The sequence below is a fragment of the Rattus norvegicus genome, chromosome 18, assembly GCF_036323735.1.
Source record: "Rattus norvegicus strain BN/NHsdMcwi chromosome 18, GRCr8, whole genome shotgun sequence".
Lineage (NCBI taxonomy): Eukaryota > Metazoa > Chordata > Mammalia > Rodentia > Muridae > Rattus > Rattus norvegicus.
In genome coordinates, this window is record NC_086036.1 from 103913 (window position 1) to 124650 (window position 20738).

A 20738-nucleotide genomic window follows, 5' to 3' on the forward strand; every position below is an offset into this window, starting at 1 on the left:
CCATGACAAAACCAAATTTACACAAGATCTTTCCACGAATCTGGCCCTACAAAGGAAAATAGATAAAAAAAAACTCCAATAAAAGACAGGGAACTACATACTAGAAAAAGCTGGAAAGTAATCTTCTTTCAAAAACCCCCAAAAAGATAGCAGCCACAGAAACATAGTTCCACCACAAACAACAAAAATAACGCAAAGCAACAGCCAATATCCCTTAATATCTCTTAACATCATTGGACTTAATTCCCCAGTAAAAAGACCTAGACTAAGAGAATGAATATATGAAAAAGACCCAGCATTTTGATGCATACCAGAACCATACCTCAGTGACAAAGACAGACATTGCCTCAGAATACTAGGCTGGAAATTTTTCTCCAAGCAAATGTTCCCATGAAACAAGCTGGAGTAACCATTCTAATATTGAATATAATAGACTTTCAAGCAAAAATTATCAGAAAAGTTAAGGAAGAACATTTCATACTCATCAAAGGAAAAATCTACCAAGGTGAACAAGTTGTACAATGCCATATTCAATGATAACTTGGTCAAGGAAGAAATAAAGAAAGAAATTAAGGACTCTTAAGAATTCAATGAAAATGAAGCACAACATACCCAAACTTATGTGACACTATAACAGCAGTACTGGGAGGAATACTCATAGCTCTGAATACTTCCAAGAAGAAATGAGAAAGCATATCCTAGCAGATTGACAGCACACATTAAAGATCTAGAATAAAAAGGAGCATAAACACCCAAGAGGAGAAGATGGCAGGAAATAAACACACAACTGAAATCAACCAGGAAGAAACAAGGAGAGCTATACAAAGAGTCAACAAGACAAGGAGTCTGTTCTTTGAGAAAATCAGCAAGATAGATAAACCCGTAGCCAGACAGAGGACACAGAGGCAGTATCCAAATTAAAATCAGAAATGAAAAGAAAGACATAACGGAAACTGAAGAAATTTAAAAAAAAAACCTATCAGATCCTACTGCAGAAGCCTATACTCAACAAAACTAGAAAATCTGAATGAGATAGACAAGTAAGGCAATGCCAGGATGTTGATGTGAGAGTGGGTGGGTGGTAGTAAGAGCATCCTCATAAAAGCAAGGGAAGGGTGCTCAAAGTTGGGGGGAAATGAAAATATGTAAAATATCCAATAAAAATAAAGAAGAAACTCTACCTTCAAGCAGTGAGTATTTTCTCCTTTCGCATTGTTTATTGCCTGATTTTCAACTTCTTGCAGATTCTTCTCATGGAGTGCATGAGCAATGGCATATACAGCATTGTATATGTTGTGACTATAATCACTAAATGACATGTCAAATTTCTGTTCCATTAGCCATTCCAGTGAGATATTGGATAAATAGTTTCTCAGTATTTTACAGTTAGATGCTGAGGCTTCATAGTTAAAATATTTCCACTCTGGCGTTACTAGATATAAATCTGTGCTTCTGAGATTGTACCGTGTCTGTACAAAATTTTTAAAGCCAGAAATCTCACCATAGTGGTGTAGAAATGTAAGGGTCCCATAGAATGTGCCATGAGTTAAGTCTCTCTTACTGGTAGGGCAATCAAATTGTTTTGTGGTGACCCATATTCTCTGTTTAACTGGAGATGACCACATTCTGAAGCTCAATTCAATAATACTGTTTGTTTCCCCATAAATGATAATAACCTTTGTGGATGACATCACAATTTGGTTGTAGTACATTTCAGTTTTATGATAGTATGAAACATCACTGACTGATACCATGTTCACAAAGGCAAAGCAAATATCCTTGGTTTGGCTCTCTTTTTTCAACTCTGAGAGAAATTGATTGCCTTGATCATCATCTGAGATAAATAGCCCAACCCAGTTCCACTTGAAGTAAATTATGAAGGAGACCATTGCCAATGCTAGTGATGAGTCCTTTGGGCCCATCTGATAGAGATAAGGATATTGTTCATTATCACTGAAGATGGAGTAGAAAGGTCCATAGGAAAGCTGAAGGAACTGCAACACAAAGAGCATGAGGAAAAGTGCATTAAAAAACTTGTAATCAACTTTGCCTGCAAACAGTTGATTACCTATCATTTTTCCTCTCACCTCTGATTCAAATGAGCAAATGTGGAAGCCTGGTACATGCACATCTAATGGGAACAGCAGGAATAGCTGTTTGACAAAGATATAATAAAATGTATTCGCATGTTATAATGACTTCCATTCTGTCTTTCAGTTTTAGTCTCAATATTTTTGTTTTCAATGTTTTTAGGGATTTTAATATACATACAACTTGTGGATATTTGAGTAATTTTAATTTTAGAAAAGGCATTTATGACCTAGTCCAGAAATACTTCTATGATTTGACAGGAAATTCCTATACTTAATATTGCTTTAGCGTTCAGAAATATATATATCTTGAACTACTTGAAGCTATTCCTTGTATACTAGGGGTTATGACTCACGTAAAGATTCCAGAGATCAACTTTTTAGGAAAAGGCTCCAAAATACTCTGGGAATATATACCTCTGTGCTTCCCCAGGAAACAGTTAATCAGAAAAAGTAAATTTAAAAATATAAGCAAGATTTGGCAGTATAAAAATGTTAGCACCAGATTATGTTTAAAAATTCATAAAACTAAAACCTAGGCAATTATTGTGCAAAATATATAGGACTCATAAGTTGTACCTCTTGAAGAAAATATACAGAAACAAAGTTAGATTGTATGGAAGTATCTCCTTCATACAAAGTGTCTTATACTGGTAGAAAAATAATCATATTGAAAAATATGAAAGAACAAGTAATCAGAACCTCGTAATCCCTCTTTGTTAGAAAAGTGCACTTGTGAAGATCCCCTCTTGTGTTTTAGACAAGGAATCAAAAGGAAAACAAGATATATGTATAAGTTCCACAAAAATATGACATAATCATTATATTATTAAAGAAAATGACTTATAATAACTATAGCAGTATGTTGCTAAAATTTTTGCTACAGGATCTAATAGCAATTGACACACTGACCTTTATGGTTGGTCATACACTCACTGGTAGTAAAATGGCTAACTCCACAGACTGGATTGGAGGTTTTCTTTCTGTCTAATGCCACTGAAATATCACAAGCTGCCAGACTAAGAATGGTCTTCATACCTTTGCAAAAAATACTCCAGATATTTAAAATTGGGTCATAGATAAAAATGTTTGTAAAATATTCTTCTGTTCCATCACAGTTCATCACTGATGACTAAACACCTCCATGATTGTAAATGATAGCTCTTTTATTTCACAGTTTACCAATGATAATCCAATTTTTTTTTTTTGGAGCCGGGGACCGAACCCAGGGCCTTGTGCTTTCTAGGCAAGTGCTCTACCACTGAGCTAAATCCCCAACCCTTGATAATCCAAATTTATGACCAAGATGAAGATAAAACATATATGAGGACAAAAATAATATTTTCTATGATGTGGAACAACATGAATTAGTCTATGCTTACTGAGATTTTTATAAAGAGATACACTGAGTTTCAGTTAATCAAGGCTTCAAGATTTTATCTACCACCATGCCAGACTCAATTCTTCATAACCTCCTTCCTCTATTTCTCCATTCTAGAAACTGTCAGCTTCTGGTGGTGGCTCCTAGCAGAAGGCCTATAATATCTATGATTAGTAAGTGCCCTGGAACTACATAGGTTGGCATAAACATAGGTCAAATCTCATTCATTAACTTTCTTTATATCTATCAAAGTCCCCCAGAGAAACATGATGTTAAGAATCTCTGGACTCTGATAACTCACATGTGGAGATAGGTAGACATACACGGATATCCAGAGATATAAAGATGCTCTCCAATGTGGTCCTGTAAGCAGAACCAAACACATAATCCCTTCATTACATAAATAATTGGGGAAATGGAGATGATTATTTGGATTAAATAAATCGGATAGAGTTGTTACAGTTTTTCCATCACAATGACCCAAATTGTATTTTATAATCAGAGACATATTTGGTAAAAGATCAGGATTCCTGTTGATTTCATCCACTGTAAAGGCCAATGCCAAGGCATATTTGTGGTTTGTAGTTGTATTTCTGTAAAAAAGTACAGTGTTTATTATGGACAGATGTCTATATAATCATTAGTACTCAATAGAAGCACTATTCTACACTGGAAATTTCTGCATCTGACATCATTTGATGGAAACAAATGACTTTTTTGTGAAATTGGATTGACATGAGAATCTGGAAAATACCAACACTTTAAAAGTTCATGACTATGACTCCCATAAATAAGGTATGGTATTGATCTCATTCACAGAGAGCATTTCTATGTCTGTTTTTGAGTGCTTGATCAGAAGGTAAAGAGAAAACCACATATATTGACAAAACAGTAATTTTGATCATGTCTTCATTTTGAAGTTATTGAGCAATATAAAAATACACGAGAGTTGGGGTTGGAGATTTAGCTCAGTGGTAGAGCGTTTGCCTAGCAAGCGCAAGGCCCTGGGTTCGGTCCCCAGCTCTGAAAAAAAGAAAAAAAATACACGAGAGTCATTGAGTTCATGATATTTTGGGGGGAAGTTAACTTACTTGGTTAAGGAAGTGTAAACATGATTTATCAGTGCACAATCGACTTTCTGAAGCAACATTTGGTTCCTGTACTTACAATCACTTATATTTCGTGGCCAATATTCTTAACATTTCCCCTCATATCTATTCTCATCTTGTTAATTTTTTCTTTCAATCTTTTGCTGGAGGAAAATCTTTTCTAAAGGTTTATTTTTTTAAATAAATTTAAATATCCAATATTCATTTGGTAAATGATACATGTCTATACATATATTTGCATTATTTGAGCAAGAATCATTTAGGTCATAAGAGGGCAATAAGTCCAAATTTTTTATAAGATACTTTGATGTAGACTACCCTATATATACTTGTACTAGGTACTCAGTGCACAGATTAAAGGCTTGCCCCCCCCCAAATATCATTCACCTACTTTCTATTTACAAAGGAATGCGATATATTCACTTTCGGTATTTCTCATCATTATAAATTAGTTTCTAGGAAACACCTTTGATCCTTTGCAGTTACACACACACACACACACACACACACACACACACACACACACACACACAAATACTAGCATCCTACTGGGAACTAGGAAAATAAGGAAAATGTAGTGATATTTGTGTGTGCCAGTATTATATGTTTATAAAAGACATTTTTGGTGTAAATTGTCTAGAATATACTCATTTTTATAGTAAAAGTGGGCCACAGAACAGTAGGGCTAGAATAATACCATAATGTATTTATGTTTCTATAAAGAATATTGTCTCCTGTCTCATTCTTGTCATTTCACAAAATCTGATCAATAAACACTAGCATACTCTTATAGTTAATGATTAAATTTGAGGTAAATACAATCAGATTTTCATCAAACATTGTACCTATGATTTGTCATTCTATACTCTATAAAGTAGACCATATTACACTATTCTTTATTACCACACACAGAAATCTCAAAACTTTTACTAATACACAAAAGAAATTTGAGAATAAGCATTGTGCAATGCTCAAACTACTTTCTACAAATAAACTTTAAGAAACATCAGTTACGCTGTCTGTGTAGTCTAGAAGTCAAAAGGGCTGTTTTATGGTTCTTTTTTTTTTTTTTTTTTTTTTTGGAGCTGGGGACCGAACCCAGGGCCTTGCGCTTCCTAGGCAAACGCTCTACCACTGAGCTAAATCCCCAGCCCCAAAAGGGCTGTTTTAAAATACCTACCAGCAAACCCCAAAATTCATATTGATATCATATTGGTAACATTTGCACCTATATTTGCTAAAATTATGGAAAAAAGGCCCACAAGATATAAATATCACAAAATGGTCAGAGATTAACCAACTTAGACATGAAAAGGGAAGACATGTTTCTTAAATATTGACAAAAATAATGGACAACTCCTGTACCATTGTTCTCCAATATTCTGATTATTCTACACCACAACTGTCATCCATGCCAGTGACAAGGTACATACACTACTGTTATTGATAGTCTCACTAATCAAAGAATGTAAACATATCATTTGATTCCATATGTTTAAATAATGTTTTTCTCTAAAAAGTGCCAAACTGAACTTTATAAAACATAAAAGCCAGTGATTGTACATGAACAGTGTGAAGTATGAATCCACATACTTTTGGATATTATCTTTTAAAACACTTGGATGTCTTGACCTCTAATGGCCTAAATATTCCTTGCTCATATACATACAAAAATATCTATTTAAGCATTCATAGGAAGTATGAATTTCTCAGTGTAAAGATCTTCTCATTGCAAACTTGAAGTTTAGAAGGCAATAAGTGACTGTATGCAATGATTTTGAGAGAGTAAGTTTGTGTGTATATAAGTTCTTGACTACTATGTGTGCCAGAAATATTACTGAAACCAGCATATGATCTTGGAACAGCACACTGATAGGACTGTCAGCAAAGTTTATGACCATTTATTTGCATGTACTTGAGATAAAACACAATGAAATATTATGGGATCAAATGCAATAAGTCATCTCTGTCTAGAGTGCAATATAAACTGTTATTAGGAGGGCTTTATGTGAAGGATCAATGTAAATAGTCCTTTATTTCTCAGCTTCCAGGCTTTATGTAAGAAGCCACCTGGAAGAAAAACAGTCTTCACTGGATTAATTAAAAGGAGAAAATAGGATTGAATTTGTAAAAGAATCAATGTTTCTTGGTGTTCAGACTTAGCAACAGGACAGAAGACTCAAGGATTTGCCTAATCTTCATCCTCAGAGCACTTCACAAATATTCAAGTTGTCATTTACATGGAAAATACAAATGCACTTACAGGACATTCAGAGTCTGGTTGAAATAATCTTTGTCCATAGTCTTCTGAACTGTTTCAAGGATGAAGGAACAAGTCATCCCAAGGACTTCATCCTTGATTTCATTCAAATTTATTTTCCAAAAGCATCTGGGATCCATGAAATTTGCCAGGAGAAATGGAATGTTGAGAAGGAAGAATATTACCATCAAAATGAGCATGTTTTTCCTGCCTTAAACCCTGACAGAGTGGACTGTGAAGTGCCATGCATATATCAGCACATCAGATTTGTATCAGCTTTTATTTCACTGAGCAAAGGAGCGGTTTGTTGCCTATTCATGATTCATTGTATTGTTTTTCTTTTTCTTTTCTTTTTGGCTTTTTTGTTTTTCAGATTGCTCCTGAGCTCTGGAGGAAACTTAAACATTTTTCCCCTGGAGCTCTGCCACAGGTGTCCACAGCACATGTAATAAACACAGGTAAGTAAATACTTAGGAGGATAATTTATTCTCAGACTCCATGATCTCATTCATGTTTAGGAGCACCTGGACAAAAGCCCTTGTGTTCAAATTTGGTTCTTAGCCATTTTTAACAACGTGATTATGTGAGCACAAATTGAAATGATGTTACTGGATTTTATTAGATGTTTCACAGTGAGACATCCAGTAATACAACAATCAGAGCTACTAGTAAAACACAAGACATTGTATTACAAAGTCCAAGTCAGAGAAAGGCAGTCTCATGTATATACTCACTGAGATCCACAGACCATGCACAGTGTGGACTATGTCACAGCAGTGATATGAACAGATTATCTAAACAAAGTCTATGCTTCCATTGTCTTGAGAATCAAGAAACAGACCAAATCAGAAACATATTTAATCCAGTTCTATCCAAAATTATACAGTTCTTCACATATCCACAATTAATTTCTATGATAAAGATGGAGTTTTAAAGGTTCAACAAGATCCAGAGAGAATGCCATGCTGTGTGCTTTCTTTCTTTTTCATTTTTCTTTCTTTTTATTAGTTATTTTATTTATTTACATTTCACATTTTATTCTCCTTCCCAGTTTCTTCCATTACGAACAAAGCAATTGGTTCCTCCAGGTGTAATCTTTGGTTGGCTGTTTAGTCCATGGGACTCTGGGGGGTCTGGTTGGTTGATATCATTATCTCTCCACCGTCCCTATTCCTCTATGAGGGTGCTCCCCCATTCACCCACCCATTCCTGCTCAGCACCCTATCATTCCCCTATCCTGGGTCATCCAACCTCTATAATACCTATGGGCACCCCTTTCCGTGATGCTATTTAAGAAAGAACTCTGCTACATATCCAGCAGGAGCCACAAGGCCCCTGTGTGTGCTCACTGGTTGGTGGTTAAGTTGCTGGGACCCTACCTTTTAAACAATCAATAATAATGTGAAAGGTGTCTTAATATTTGAATTTCAAATGATCATCTTCCTCCTTGATCCTCAAATTTTTTCAATTTAATAACTTGTGCTGACCCAAATATTCTATATTATTTTTGTTTTTCTCATTTTACACTACATTACTGGTGGTGAGGAAGTGTTGTTTAGAAATATCTTCTTAGTATCTTAGAATTAAATAGTAACTATAAAGCAGTATTGTGTTCTAATATGTAAACTTTGATTATAAAATCTTTCTAACCATCTATTTTTGCTACCATTCTAGAATCAACATTGACCATTGGAGAGTTTCCTGAGGATTATATACTCATGAACCTCTTTCAGTGGATTTGGACTGTAAGAAAGCAGTGCATATGTAGGCAACTCATTGGTTTGGATTATGATATGCCCCATTATGTGTTTTAAAGACACATATAATTTTAGTGTTTTGCACTGGATATTGCTGAACACTTCAAAGTCAATGTTTTTCATATACATGATTTCTGTTTGTCATAGGCTGTCCTAGAGTGCTGAGACTTGTATCTACAGAAATGTAAATAAAGAATTCTTTCATAAGAATAGAGAGTAAAGTTGTCTTTCAAGAGTGAGGGATGGGACCACCCACTCATGTCAAAAATTTTAACCCAGAATTGCTCCTGTCTAAAGGAAATGCAGGAAGAAGAATGGAGTAGAGAAGGAAGGAAAGGCCATCCAGAAACTGCCCCTCCTGGGGATCCTTCTCATAGGCAGCCACTATTGCTGATGCCTAGAAGTACTTGCTGACAAGAGCCTAATATAGCTGTTCCCTGAGAGGCTGTGTCAGTGCTCAACCAACACATATATGAATGTTTGCAGCCATCCATCAGACAGAACAGAGACCCCAATGGAGGAGTTAGGGAAAGGAGGAAGGAGCTGAAGGTGTTTGCAACTCCACAGGAATAACAACGATATCAACCAGCCAGACATACCAGAGCTCCCACGAACTAAACAGCCAACCAAAGCGTACGCATGGAGGGACCAATTGCTTTGTCTGTGTATGTAGTGGAAGATAACCTTATCTCAAATCAGTGGGAGGGGAGGACCTTGGTCTTGTGAAGGCTCAATGCCCCAGTATAGGGTAATGCTAGGGCTGTGAGGCAGTAGTGAGTAGGTAGGTGGGGGCACACCACCACTGAAGCAGTGGGGAGGGGGAATGGCATAGGGGTTTGTGGAGGGGAAACCTGGGAGAGGGATAACAATGAAATTTAAATAAATTAAATAACCAAAAAAATAGGTGCAAATGAAATTTCCAGTACTCCAGATTTAGTATCCATGATTTTGTGGTTAATAGTTATTATTTCTTTTAATTTGGGTTTCATTATGGCACACTGACACAAATGTAGCATGTACTTTGCTGGTATCAGCACCTCCATCACCATTACCTGTTGCTGAATTTGCTAGTAACTCGTTTCTCAGTTCAATCAACCTTCTTTTCCTTTCATGACATTCTGTGTGCATGCTCAATTTCCAAATTAAGAATGATATTTTCATCTTTATTTTTTTACCAGCATCAAACTATGCCAATTCTTAATTGCTTCATGCCTTTCCAGTTTTCAAATAATAACGCTCCTACTTTCTTTTTGCAATGATGTGCAAAGACACACATACACGTGCGCGCGCGCGCGCGCGCACACACACACACACACACACACACACACACAGATAAAAAGACACACATACTGTTACACCCAGACTCAGTTTCCTCAGTCAGTCTTTAGTTTGAAACGATGACCTCCTGTTTTATCCTCAATTCTTTTTTTTTTGTTTGTTTGGTTTTTTTTGTTTTTTTTTTCGGAGCTGGGGACCGAACTCAGGGCCTTGCGCTTCCTAGGCAAGCACTCCACCACTGAGCTAAATCCCCAACCCCTTTATCCTCAATTCTTGTTAAAAAGGTCATATAAGGTCTTCCTGGTTGCTGCCGCCGCAGAGAGCCCGTGGGCAGCACCCCGCGAGCAAACTTGAGCCTCGGGACCACAGGTAAGACCAACTTGTATGCTGCAAGAAAGCTGCCTGGTGAAATCGGGACACACAGAGGCAGAATTCCTCTAGGACCGGGCACGTCCTGTGTTTACCGGAAGTCCCACACCTGCGGATCCCGGCCCGCAGCAGCTCTCTGCTCCCAGACCTCGTGGGAAAGAGACCTCACCGCCTGGTCAGGTGGGCACTCCTGAGGCTGCAGAGCGGAAGAGACCACCAACACTGCCCACCCCTGCCCACATCCCTGGCCCAAGAGGAAACTGTATAAGGCCTCTGGGCTCCCGTGGGGGAGGGCCCAGGAGTGGCAGGACCCCTCCGCCTGAGACACTGCCGGAACCTGAAGGAAACAGACCGGATAAACAGTTCTCTGCACCCAAATCCCGTGGGAGGGAGAGCTAAACCTTCAGAGAGGCAGACAAGCCTGGGAAACCAGAAGAGACTGCTCTCTGTACATACATCTCGGACGCCAGAGGAAAACACCAAAGGCCATCTGGAACCCTGGTGCACTGAAGCTCCCGGAAGGGGCAGCACAGGTCTTCCTGGTTGCTGCCGCCACAGAGAGCCCGTGGGCAGCACCCCGCGAGCAAACTTGAGCCTCGGGAGCACAGGTAAGACCAACTTGTATGCTGCAAGTGACCTGCCTGGTGAACTCAAGACACAGGCCCACAGGAACAGCTGAAGACCTGTACAGAGGAAAAACTACACGCACGAAAGCAGAACACTCTGTCCCCATAACTGGCTGAAAGAAAACAGTAAAACAGGTCTACAGCACTCCTGACACACAGGCTTATAGGGACAGTCTAGCCACTGTCAATAATAGCAGAACAAAGTAACACTAGAGGTAATCTGATGGCGAGAGGCAAGTGAAGGAACCCAAGCAACAGAAACCAAGACTACATGGCATCATTGGAGCCCAATTCTCCCACCAAAACAAACATGGAATGTCCAAACACGCCAGAAAAGCAAGATCTAGTTTCAAAATCATATTTGATCATGATGCTGGAGGACTTCAAGAAAGAAGTGAAGAACTCCCTTAGAGAAACACAGGAAAACATTAATAAACAAGTAGAAGCCTACAGAGAGGAATCGCAAAAATGCCTGAAAGAATTCCAGGAAAACATAAATAAACAAGTAGAAGCCCATAGAGAGGAGTCACAAAAATCCCTGAAAGAATTCAAAGAAAACACAATCAAACAGTTAAAGGAATTAAAAATGGAAGTAGAAGCAATCAAGAAAGAACACATGGAAACAAACCTGGATATAGAAAACCAAAAGAAGAGACAAGGAGCTGTAGATACAAGCTTCACCAACAGAATACAAGAGATGGAAGAGAGAATCTCAGGAGCAGAAGATTCCATAGAAATCATTGACTCAACTGTCAAAGATAATGTAAAGCAGAAAAAGCGACTGGTCCAAAATATACAGGAAATCCAGGACTCAATGAGAAGATCAAACCTAAGGATAATAGGTAAAGAAGAGAGTGAAGACTCCCAGCTCAAAGGACCAGTAAATATAATCAACAAAATCATAGAAGAAAACTTCCCTAACCTAAAAAAAAGAGATACCCATAGGCATACAAGAAGCCTACAGAACTCCAAATAGATTGGACCAGAAAAGAAACACCTCCCGTCACATAATAGTCAAAACACCAAACGCACAAAATAAAGAAAGAATATTAAAAGCAGTAAGGGAAAAAGGTCAAGTAACATATAAAGGCAGACCTATCAGAATCACACCAGACTTCTCGCCAGAAACTATGAAGGCCAGAAGATCCTGGACTGATGTCATACAGACCCTAAGAGAACACAAATGCCAGCCCAGGTTACTGTATCCTGCAAAACTCTCAATTAACATAGATGGAGAAACCAAGATATTCCATGACAAAACCAAATTTACACAATATCTTTCTACAAATCCAGCACTACAAAGGATAATAAATGGTAAAGCCCAACATAAGGAGGCAAGCTATACCCTAGAAGAAGCAAGAAACTAATCGTCTTGGCAACAAAAAAAAGAGAATGAAAGCACACAAACATAACCTCACATCCAAATATGAATATAACGGGAAGCAATAATCACTATTCCTTAATATCTCTCAACATCAATGGCCTCAACTCCCCAATAAAAAGACATAGATTAAAAAACTGGATACGCAACGAGGACCCTGCATTCTGCTGCATACAGGAAACACACCTCAGAGACAAAGACAGACATTACCTCAGAGTGAAAGGCTGGAAAACAATTTTCCAAGCAAATGGTCAGAAGAAGCAAGCTGGAGTAGCCATTCTAATATCAAATAAAATCAATTTTCAACTAAAAGTCATCAAAAAAGATAAGGAAGGACACTTCATATTCATCAAAGGAAAAATCCACCAAGATGAACCCTCAATCCTAAATATCTATGCCCCAAATACAAGGGCACCTACATATGTAAAAGAAACCTTACTAAAGCTCAAAACACACATTGCACCTCACACAATAATAGTGGGAGATTTCAACACCTCACTCTCATCAATGGACAGATCATGAAAACAGAAATTAAACAGAGATGTAGACAGACTGAGAGAAGTCATGAGCCAAATGGACTTAACGGATATTTATAGAACATTCTATCCTAAAGCAAAAGGATATACATTCTTCTCAGCTCCTCATGGTACTTTCTCCAAAATTGACCATATAATTGGTCAAAAAATGGGCCTCAACAGGTACAGAAAGATAGAAATAATCCCATGCGTGCTATCGGACCACCACGGCCTAAAACTGGTCTTCAATAACAATCAAGGAAGAATACCCACATATACTTGGAAATTGAACAATGCTCTACTCAATGATAACCTGGTCAAGGAAGAAATAAAGAAAGAAATTAAAAACTTTTTAGAATTTAATGAAAATGAAGGTACAACATACCCAAACTTATGGGACACAATGAAAGCTGTGCTAAGAGGAAAACTCATAGCGCTGAGTGCCTGCAGAAAGAAACAGGAAAGAGCATATGTCAGCAGCTTGACAGCACACCTAAAAGCTCTAGAACAAAAAGAAGCAAATACACCCAGGAGGAGTAGAAGGCAGGAAATAATCAAACTCAGAGCTGAAATCAACCAAGTAGAAATAAAAAGGACCATACAAAGAATCAACAGAATCAAAAGTTGGTTCTTTGAGAAAATCAACAAGATAGATAAACCCTTAGCCAGACTAACGAGAGGACACAGAGAGTGCGTCCAAATTAACAAAATCAGAAATGAAAAGGGAGACATAACAACAGATTCAGAGGAAATTCAAAAAATCATCAGATCTTACTATAAAAACCTATATTCAACAAAACTTGAAAATCTTCAGGAAATGGACAATTTCCTAGACAGATACCAGGTATCGAAGTTAAATCAGGAACAGATAAACCAGTTAAACAACCCCATAACTCCTAAGGAAATAGAAGCAGTCATTAAAGGTCTCCCAACCAAAAAGAGTCCAGGTCCAGACGGGTTTAGTGCAGAATTCTATCAAACCTTCATAGAAGACCTCATACCAATATTATCCAAACTATTCCGCAAAATTGAAACAGATGGATCACTACCGAATACCTTCTACGAAGCCACAATTACTCTTATACCTAAACCACACAAAGACAAAACAAAGAAAGAGAACTTCAGACCAATTTCCCTTATGAATATTGCCACAAAAATACTCAACAAAATTCTGGCACACCGAATCTAAGAGTACATCGAAACAATCATCCACTATGATCAAGAAGGCTTCATCCCAGGCATGCAGGGATGGTTGAATATACGGAAAACCATCAACGTGATCCGTTCTATAAACAAACTGAAAGATAAAAACCACATGATCATTTCATTAGATGCTGAGAAAGCATTTGACAAAATTCAAAACCCCTTCATGATAAAAGTCCTGGAAAAAACAGGAATTCAAGGCCCATACCTAAACATAGTAAAAGCCATATACAGCAAACCAGTAGGTAACATTAAACTAAATGGAGAGAAACTTGAAGCAATCCCACTAAAATCAGGGGCTAGACAAGGCTGCCCACTCTCTCCCTACTTATTCAATATAGTTCTTGAAGTTCTAGCCAGAGCAATCAGACAACAAAAGGAGATCAAGGGGATACAGATTGGAAAAGAAGAAGTCAAAATATCACTATTTGCAGATGATAGGATAGTATATTTAAGCAATCCCAAAAGTTTCACCAGAGAACTACTAAACCTGATAAACACCTTCAGCAAAGTGTCAGGGTATAAAATTAACTCAAATAAATCAGTAGCCTTCCTCTACACAAAAGAGAAACAAGCCGAGAAAGAAATTAGGGAAATGACACTGTTCATAATAGTCCCAAATAATATAAACTACCTCGGTGTGACTTTAACCAAGCAAATAAAAGATCTGAATGATAAGAACTTCAAGCCTCTGAAGAAAGAAATTGAAGAAGACCTCAGAAGATGGAAAGATCTCCCATGCTCGTGGAATGGCAGGATTAACATAGTAAAAATAGCCATTTTACCAAAAGCGATCTACAGATTCAATGCAATCCCCGTCAAACTACCAATCCAATTCTTCAGAGAGTTAGACAGAACAATTTGCAAATTCATCTGGAATAACAAAAAACCAGGATAGATAAAACTATCCTCAACAAGAAAAGGATTTCTGGGGGAATCACTATCCCTGAACTCAAGCAGTATTACAGAGCAATAGTGATTAAAAAAACAAAACAAAACAAAAACTGCATGGTATTGGTACAGAGACAGACAGATAGACCAGTGGAATAGAATTGAAGACCCAGAAATGAATCCACACACCTATGGTCACTTGAATTTTGACAAAGGAGCCAAAACCATCCAATGGAAAAAAGATAGCATTTTCAGCAAATCGTGTTGGTTCAACTGGAGGTCAACATGTAGAAGAATGCATATCGATCCACGCTTATCACCCTGTACAAAGCTTAAGTCCAAGTGGATCAAGGACCTCCACATCAAACCAGATACACTCAAACTAATAGAAGAAAAAGTGGGGAAGCATGTCGAACACATGGGCACTGGAGAAAATTTCCCGAACAAAACACCAATGGCTTACGCTCTAAGATCAAGAATCAACAAATGGAATCTCATAAAACTGCAAAGTTTCTGTAAGGCAAAGGACACTGTTGTTAGGACAAAATGACAACCAATAGATTAGGAAGATCTTTACCAATCCTACAACTGATAGAGGACTTATATCCAAAATATACAAAGAACTCAAGAATTTATACCGCAGGGGGACAAATAACCCTATTAAAAGATGGGGTTCAGAGCTAAACAAAGAATTCACAGCTGAGGAATGCCGAATGGCTGAGAAACACCTAAAGAAATGTTCAACATCTTTAGTCATAAGGGAAATGCAAATCAAAACAACACAGAGATTTCACCTCATACCAGTGAGAATGGCTAAGATCAAAAACTCAGGTGATAGCAAATGCTGGTGAGGACGTGGAGAAAGATGAACACTCCTCCATTGTTGGTGGGATTGCAGACTGGTACAACCATTCTGGAAATCAGTCTGGAGGATCCTCAGAAAATTGGACAGTGAACTACCTGAGGACCCAGCTATACCTCTCTTGGGCATATACCCAAAAGATGCCCCAACATATAAAAAAGACACGTGCTCCACTATGTTCATCGCAGCCTTATTTATAATAGCCAGAAGCTGGAAAGAACCCAGATGCCCTTCAACAGAGGAATGGATACAGAAAATGTGGTACATCTACACAATGGAATATTACTCAACTATCAAAAACAACGACTTTATGAAATTCGTAGGCAAATGGTTGGAACTGGAAAATATCATCCTGAGTGAGCTAACCCAATCACAGAAAGACATACATGGTATGCACTCATTGATAAGTGGCTATTAGCCCAAATGCTTGAATTACCCTAGATGCCTAGAACAAATGAAACTCAAGACGGATGATCAAAATGTGAATGCTTCACTCCTTCTTTAAAAGGGGAACAAGAATACCCTTGGCAGGGAAGAGAGAGGCAAAGATTAAAACAGAGACTGAAGGAACACCCATTCAGATCCTGCCCCACATGTGGCCCATACATATACAGCCACCCAATTAGACAAGATGGATGAAGCAAAGAAGTGCAGACCGACAGGAGCCGGATGTAGATCGCTCCTGAGAGACACAGCCAGAATACAGCAAATACAGAGGCGAATGCCAGCAGCAAACCACTGAACTGAGAATAGGACCCCTGTTGAAGGAATCAGAGAAAGAACTGGAAGAGCTTGAAGGGGCTCGAGACGCCATATGTACAACAATGCCAAGCAACCAGAGCTTCCAGGGACTAAGCCACTACCTAAAGACTATACATGGACTGACCCTGGACTCTGACCTCATAGGTAGCAATGAATATCCTAGTAGAGCACCAGTGGAAGGGGAAGCCCTGGGTCCTGCTAAGACTGAACCCCCAGTGAACTAGACTGTTGGGGGGAGGGCGGCAATGGGGGGAGGGTTGGGAGGGGAACACCCATAAGGAAGGGGAGGGGGGGATGTTTGCCAGGATACCGGGAAAGGGAATAACACTCGAAATGTATATAAGAAATACTCAAGTTAATAAAAAAAAAAAAAGGTCATATAATTTTTGAAGGTTGTGGAAAAGTTACTTATGTGTATGTAAACATTCTATGTCAGCCATCTAAATTATAATATGTCTAGGAGAATGGTGGAGCCAGAAATTTTATTGTTTAATTTCATCCATTTTCAAACATTTCTGCATTATATAAAGTCTATTTATATAAACATTTATAAGATTGCTTTATGAGTATTATTCTAAATATTTATATTAAAGCATGGATATCCATTGAATTACACTGTTAAAGTTCTGAGAATGCAGTTTAAATGGTGATAATGAATATAAATGATTTGAAACTTAAATAACTAAATTTTATATAATATGCTTTCTTTATTTAATTTTTTGTTGAAATGCATCAAGATTCATGCCATCTTATAAATTATAATCGCAAAACAAAAACATTGACAGAAAATTACATATGTGGTATGATCACTCATGTCTACTTCCAGGAAATCCATCAGAGCTGTGGATAAACTATAACATCCTCCTACATATGCTATCTTTCATACTGGAAATTTTTGTGAGACTTCGCCATATTTTCATGCTCAATATATTTTTTGGTCCCTGGTTACATACCCTTCCCCAAAGTGAGGTTAGATTCTCATCCTATCTCAATTATGATTTTATTTTTTATACTAAATGCATCAGTCATACTCATGCAATCCTCCAAATTTGAAATTTTGATGTAAAAATAATTAAAATCATTAAAAATAATGTAAAACATGCCCAAAACTATGGGACTAAATGAAAGCTGGGATAAGAGGAAAATTCGTTACACTAAGTGCCTACAACAACTTAACAGCACACTTGAAAGCTTTAGAGCAAAAAGAACTCAGGAAACATAACAGGAGTAAATTATAAGAAAGAATCAACATGAGGGGAAAAATAAATAAGATAGACATAAAGGAAAGAAAAAAAATCAAAGGATCAACAAGTTTGTTCCTTAAACAAATTTAATAAGACAGTCAAACACTTAGCAAATCTAAATAAAAGGTCATGAGAGAAAATCCAAATTAATAAAATCAGAATTGAAGAGGGGAACATCACAAAAAAACATGAAATAACCCCAAGAATTATGAGGGCATTCATTAAAACTGCATATACAATTAAATTGGAAAATCCAAGAGAAGTGTTAACATTCTCAAGAAATATCACTTAGAAAATTTTGGTTAAGTACAAATTTATATTTCAAATAAACCTATTACCTTGACAGAAACAGAAACAATCATTAAAATCTCACAGTCTGACATCAATCTGTTCTACAGAGTTAGAGTAATGAAAATGTATGGTATTGGTATAGGAATAGACAGGTTGATCAATGGATTAAAATTAAAGTGCCAGAAATAAAACTGCACAGTTTCACACAATTGATTTTTACAAAGAAGGCAAAATAATTCCAAGAAGAAAGCATTGTATCTTCACTAACTGGTGCTGTACTAACTGGATGTTTGCATGAGGAAGAATGCAAATAGGCCATATTTACTACCATGCAGAACTCAAGTCTAAGAGGATGAAAGTCCAAAATTTTACATTTAAAATATGTCAGGCCCAATGCCCTTAGGCAAAGACAGAACCATATCACAGGGTGTCTGCAGATGGAGATGAATCATGTCTTAGAACCACTTGTTCACATCTATAAGCCAGACAAATACTTTAACTGAGCAATGTGCATCTCAGAGGGTCAGGTTAGAAGGATGGTAGTGATCCTTCACTCTAGTGGTGTTAATAGCTGAGCAAGAAGGGGATCAGACAAATCTTTTAATGTAGAAACCATAGACTGAGGGACAAATATGAGTTTACAACTATACTCTGTCCCCCTACTGTCTGGGTTTCCAAAATTTATGAACAATTGTCCTATAGATGCCTTGAAAATGTAGTTGTGGGATTGAATGTTCTCTCAGTTGATGAAGATTTGCTATATTATTAGGAAGAACTGAGTTGTGTTCACTAGCATTATGTGACATGCCATCATTACACATTCCTCAAAATGTCAGTACTGAAACACACACTATAAATCAGATTTGCCATGGGCACATAATTTGCCTCCTTGCCTTCTTATTTCTGGGACTAATGAATCCACCACTTCAGAATGGAAATTAATTTTTTTACAGGCTTTAATTGCTTAATACAGTTCTTTCTTGGTATGCATTTTTCATTCATGGAATGCAACTTTGTCCTAGGTAGTATTTGTGAACAAATCCTAAAATACATGTATATATCAAATATTGTTGGATATTTATCTTGTTTTGATTTTAGGTTACAAGTGGCTGAACAAAATTATTTAAGAATATCATATGCATTGTGGAGGAAATCAACTCTTTTTCAAAAATCTATGCATCTGTCTAAAAATACAGAAGTCATGGATCTTTGAAGAGAATCTGCTACTGCCACTCTACTGAACCAACATGATTACTAACTACATTGTAAATATTTATCCTATACTTAGAGAAAACTACTGCTCTTACTCCTCTTAAAAATATGGATTGAAGCAGATATGTACCATTACTGAGAGCCAAACTGAAGAAAATTCAAAGAATAAGATATCATGTTGTGCTTATCCCTACCTCATTCATCTACAACACAACTATAAAGGTTAGGGATGAAAATGGAAGAGAGGGTCAAAATGTTGCAAGAATCAGAGTAATAGGAAGTTTGCTGTGAAAATACTCTCTTACAATGCTAGATAAATGGCATCCATGATGTCCCCTAAATTTGGCTCACTAAACAAAAATGGAAAAGGGGTGATATTGATAGACATAGTAACCTGGATTTGTTAAATTTCAGGAGGACTCAACCATATGAAGAGAACTACAGACAACCAAGTAATGCTGAATTTGGAATGGATAATCCACCCTAGCAAAGAGATTTCCAGTAAGTAAACCAATACCAGGATTTCAGTCCTGAAATTATACATATATGTTATGCTGTGTGTACTATGCAAGTTTTATTTGTATATTTATAACATTCAAAAATGGACACTATGAGTACTAGGGAATTTGAGGAGTGTACATGTGAAGGATTGAAGAGTTGAATGCAAAGGGACAATGATGGAATTATATTTAAAATTTAAAAATTAAGCATACATCTAAACATTTAACATGTTACAAAAGAACATTTTCCAGAATATCTTCATGTCATTATTATACAAATATTTTTATTAGATTATACTAAGTGTTCTAGTGTCCTCAAATGCTTCATGTGATATTAAGTTTTTCCTTTTACTTTTAATCCTTTAGGAATTCTTTGATGAATATTCAAAAATGGGGCAGGTTGGATATTTCAAAGTAAAGAAACAAATTGAGGACAACCTAGGATGATGCTTAGGATCTATAATGTTTAGCAGTAATGGTATTCATAAGGTAAGTACCCATTATAAAAGCTATCCTATTGGTAGGTCAAAGAAATCAAGCTGGAAGCTTTAACTATACTAGATATTTTTATAGTCCTAAACATAGCCAGAAATATTACCCAATTGTGTGCTCTGAGATGTTTAGCAATATTATGCCTGTTGGAACAGTGTGAATGAATAAGTAACAATTTTATGCTAATGACTGAAACACATGCACAAAAATAAAATCTTTTAAGAAATATTTTTAAGTGTTCTAAGTGTTTTTTTTAACAAGGTAGTTTGTTTTTGATGGAAGTGCTCAATAAAACTTGGTACCAGAGAGACATTGAGGCTTTTTTCACTTTCTCACATATCTTCCTCAAAGTTTATAGAATATTCTACAGGACACCTGATCAACTTTCAGAGATAATGAAAACTAATGCCTTCTCAAATATCCTTATATGCTTGTTAATGTTCACAAGAATGTCTTATGAACTTTTGTTATTTAGCAACTGGAAAACATTCATAAATAACCTTGAATCCTGAAGC

At 36.9% G+C, this 20738-nt stretch overlaps 1 protein-coding gene across 2 annotated transcripts in view; it reads right to left on the bottom strand.

Annotated features, from left to right (window-relative positions):
• Positions 1-10284, bottom strand: part of Vom2r75 (vomeronasal 2 receptor, 75) — a 29644-nt gene extending 19360 nt beyond the window's left edge. The window contains exons 1-3 of one of the 2 annotated variants that reach the window (NM_001419486.1): positions 6844-10284; positions 3773-4064; positions 1182-1994 (exon numbers count right to left, since the gene is read on the bottom strand). In NM_001419486.1, coding sequence (NP_001406415.1) covers positions 1182-1994; positions 3773-4064; positions 6844-7040 — 1302 coding nt within the window. In that variant the 5' untranslated portion in view covers positions 7041-10284. The remainder of the gene's footprint in view (positions 1-1181; positions 1995-3772; positions 4065-6843) is intronic. The other variant, NM_173320.2, reaches the window with a different exon arrangement.
• Positions 10285-20738: the final 10454 nt, after the last annotated feature.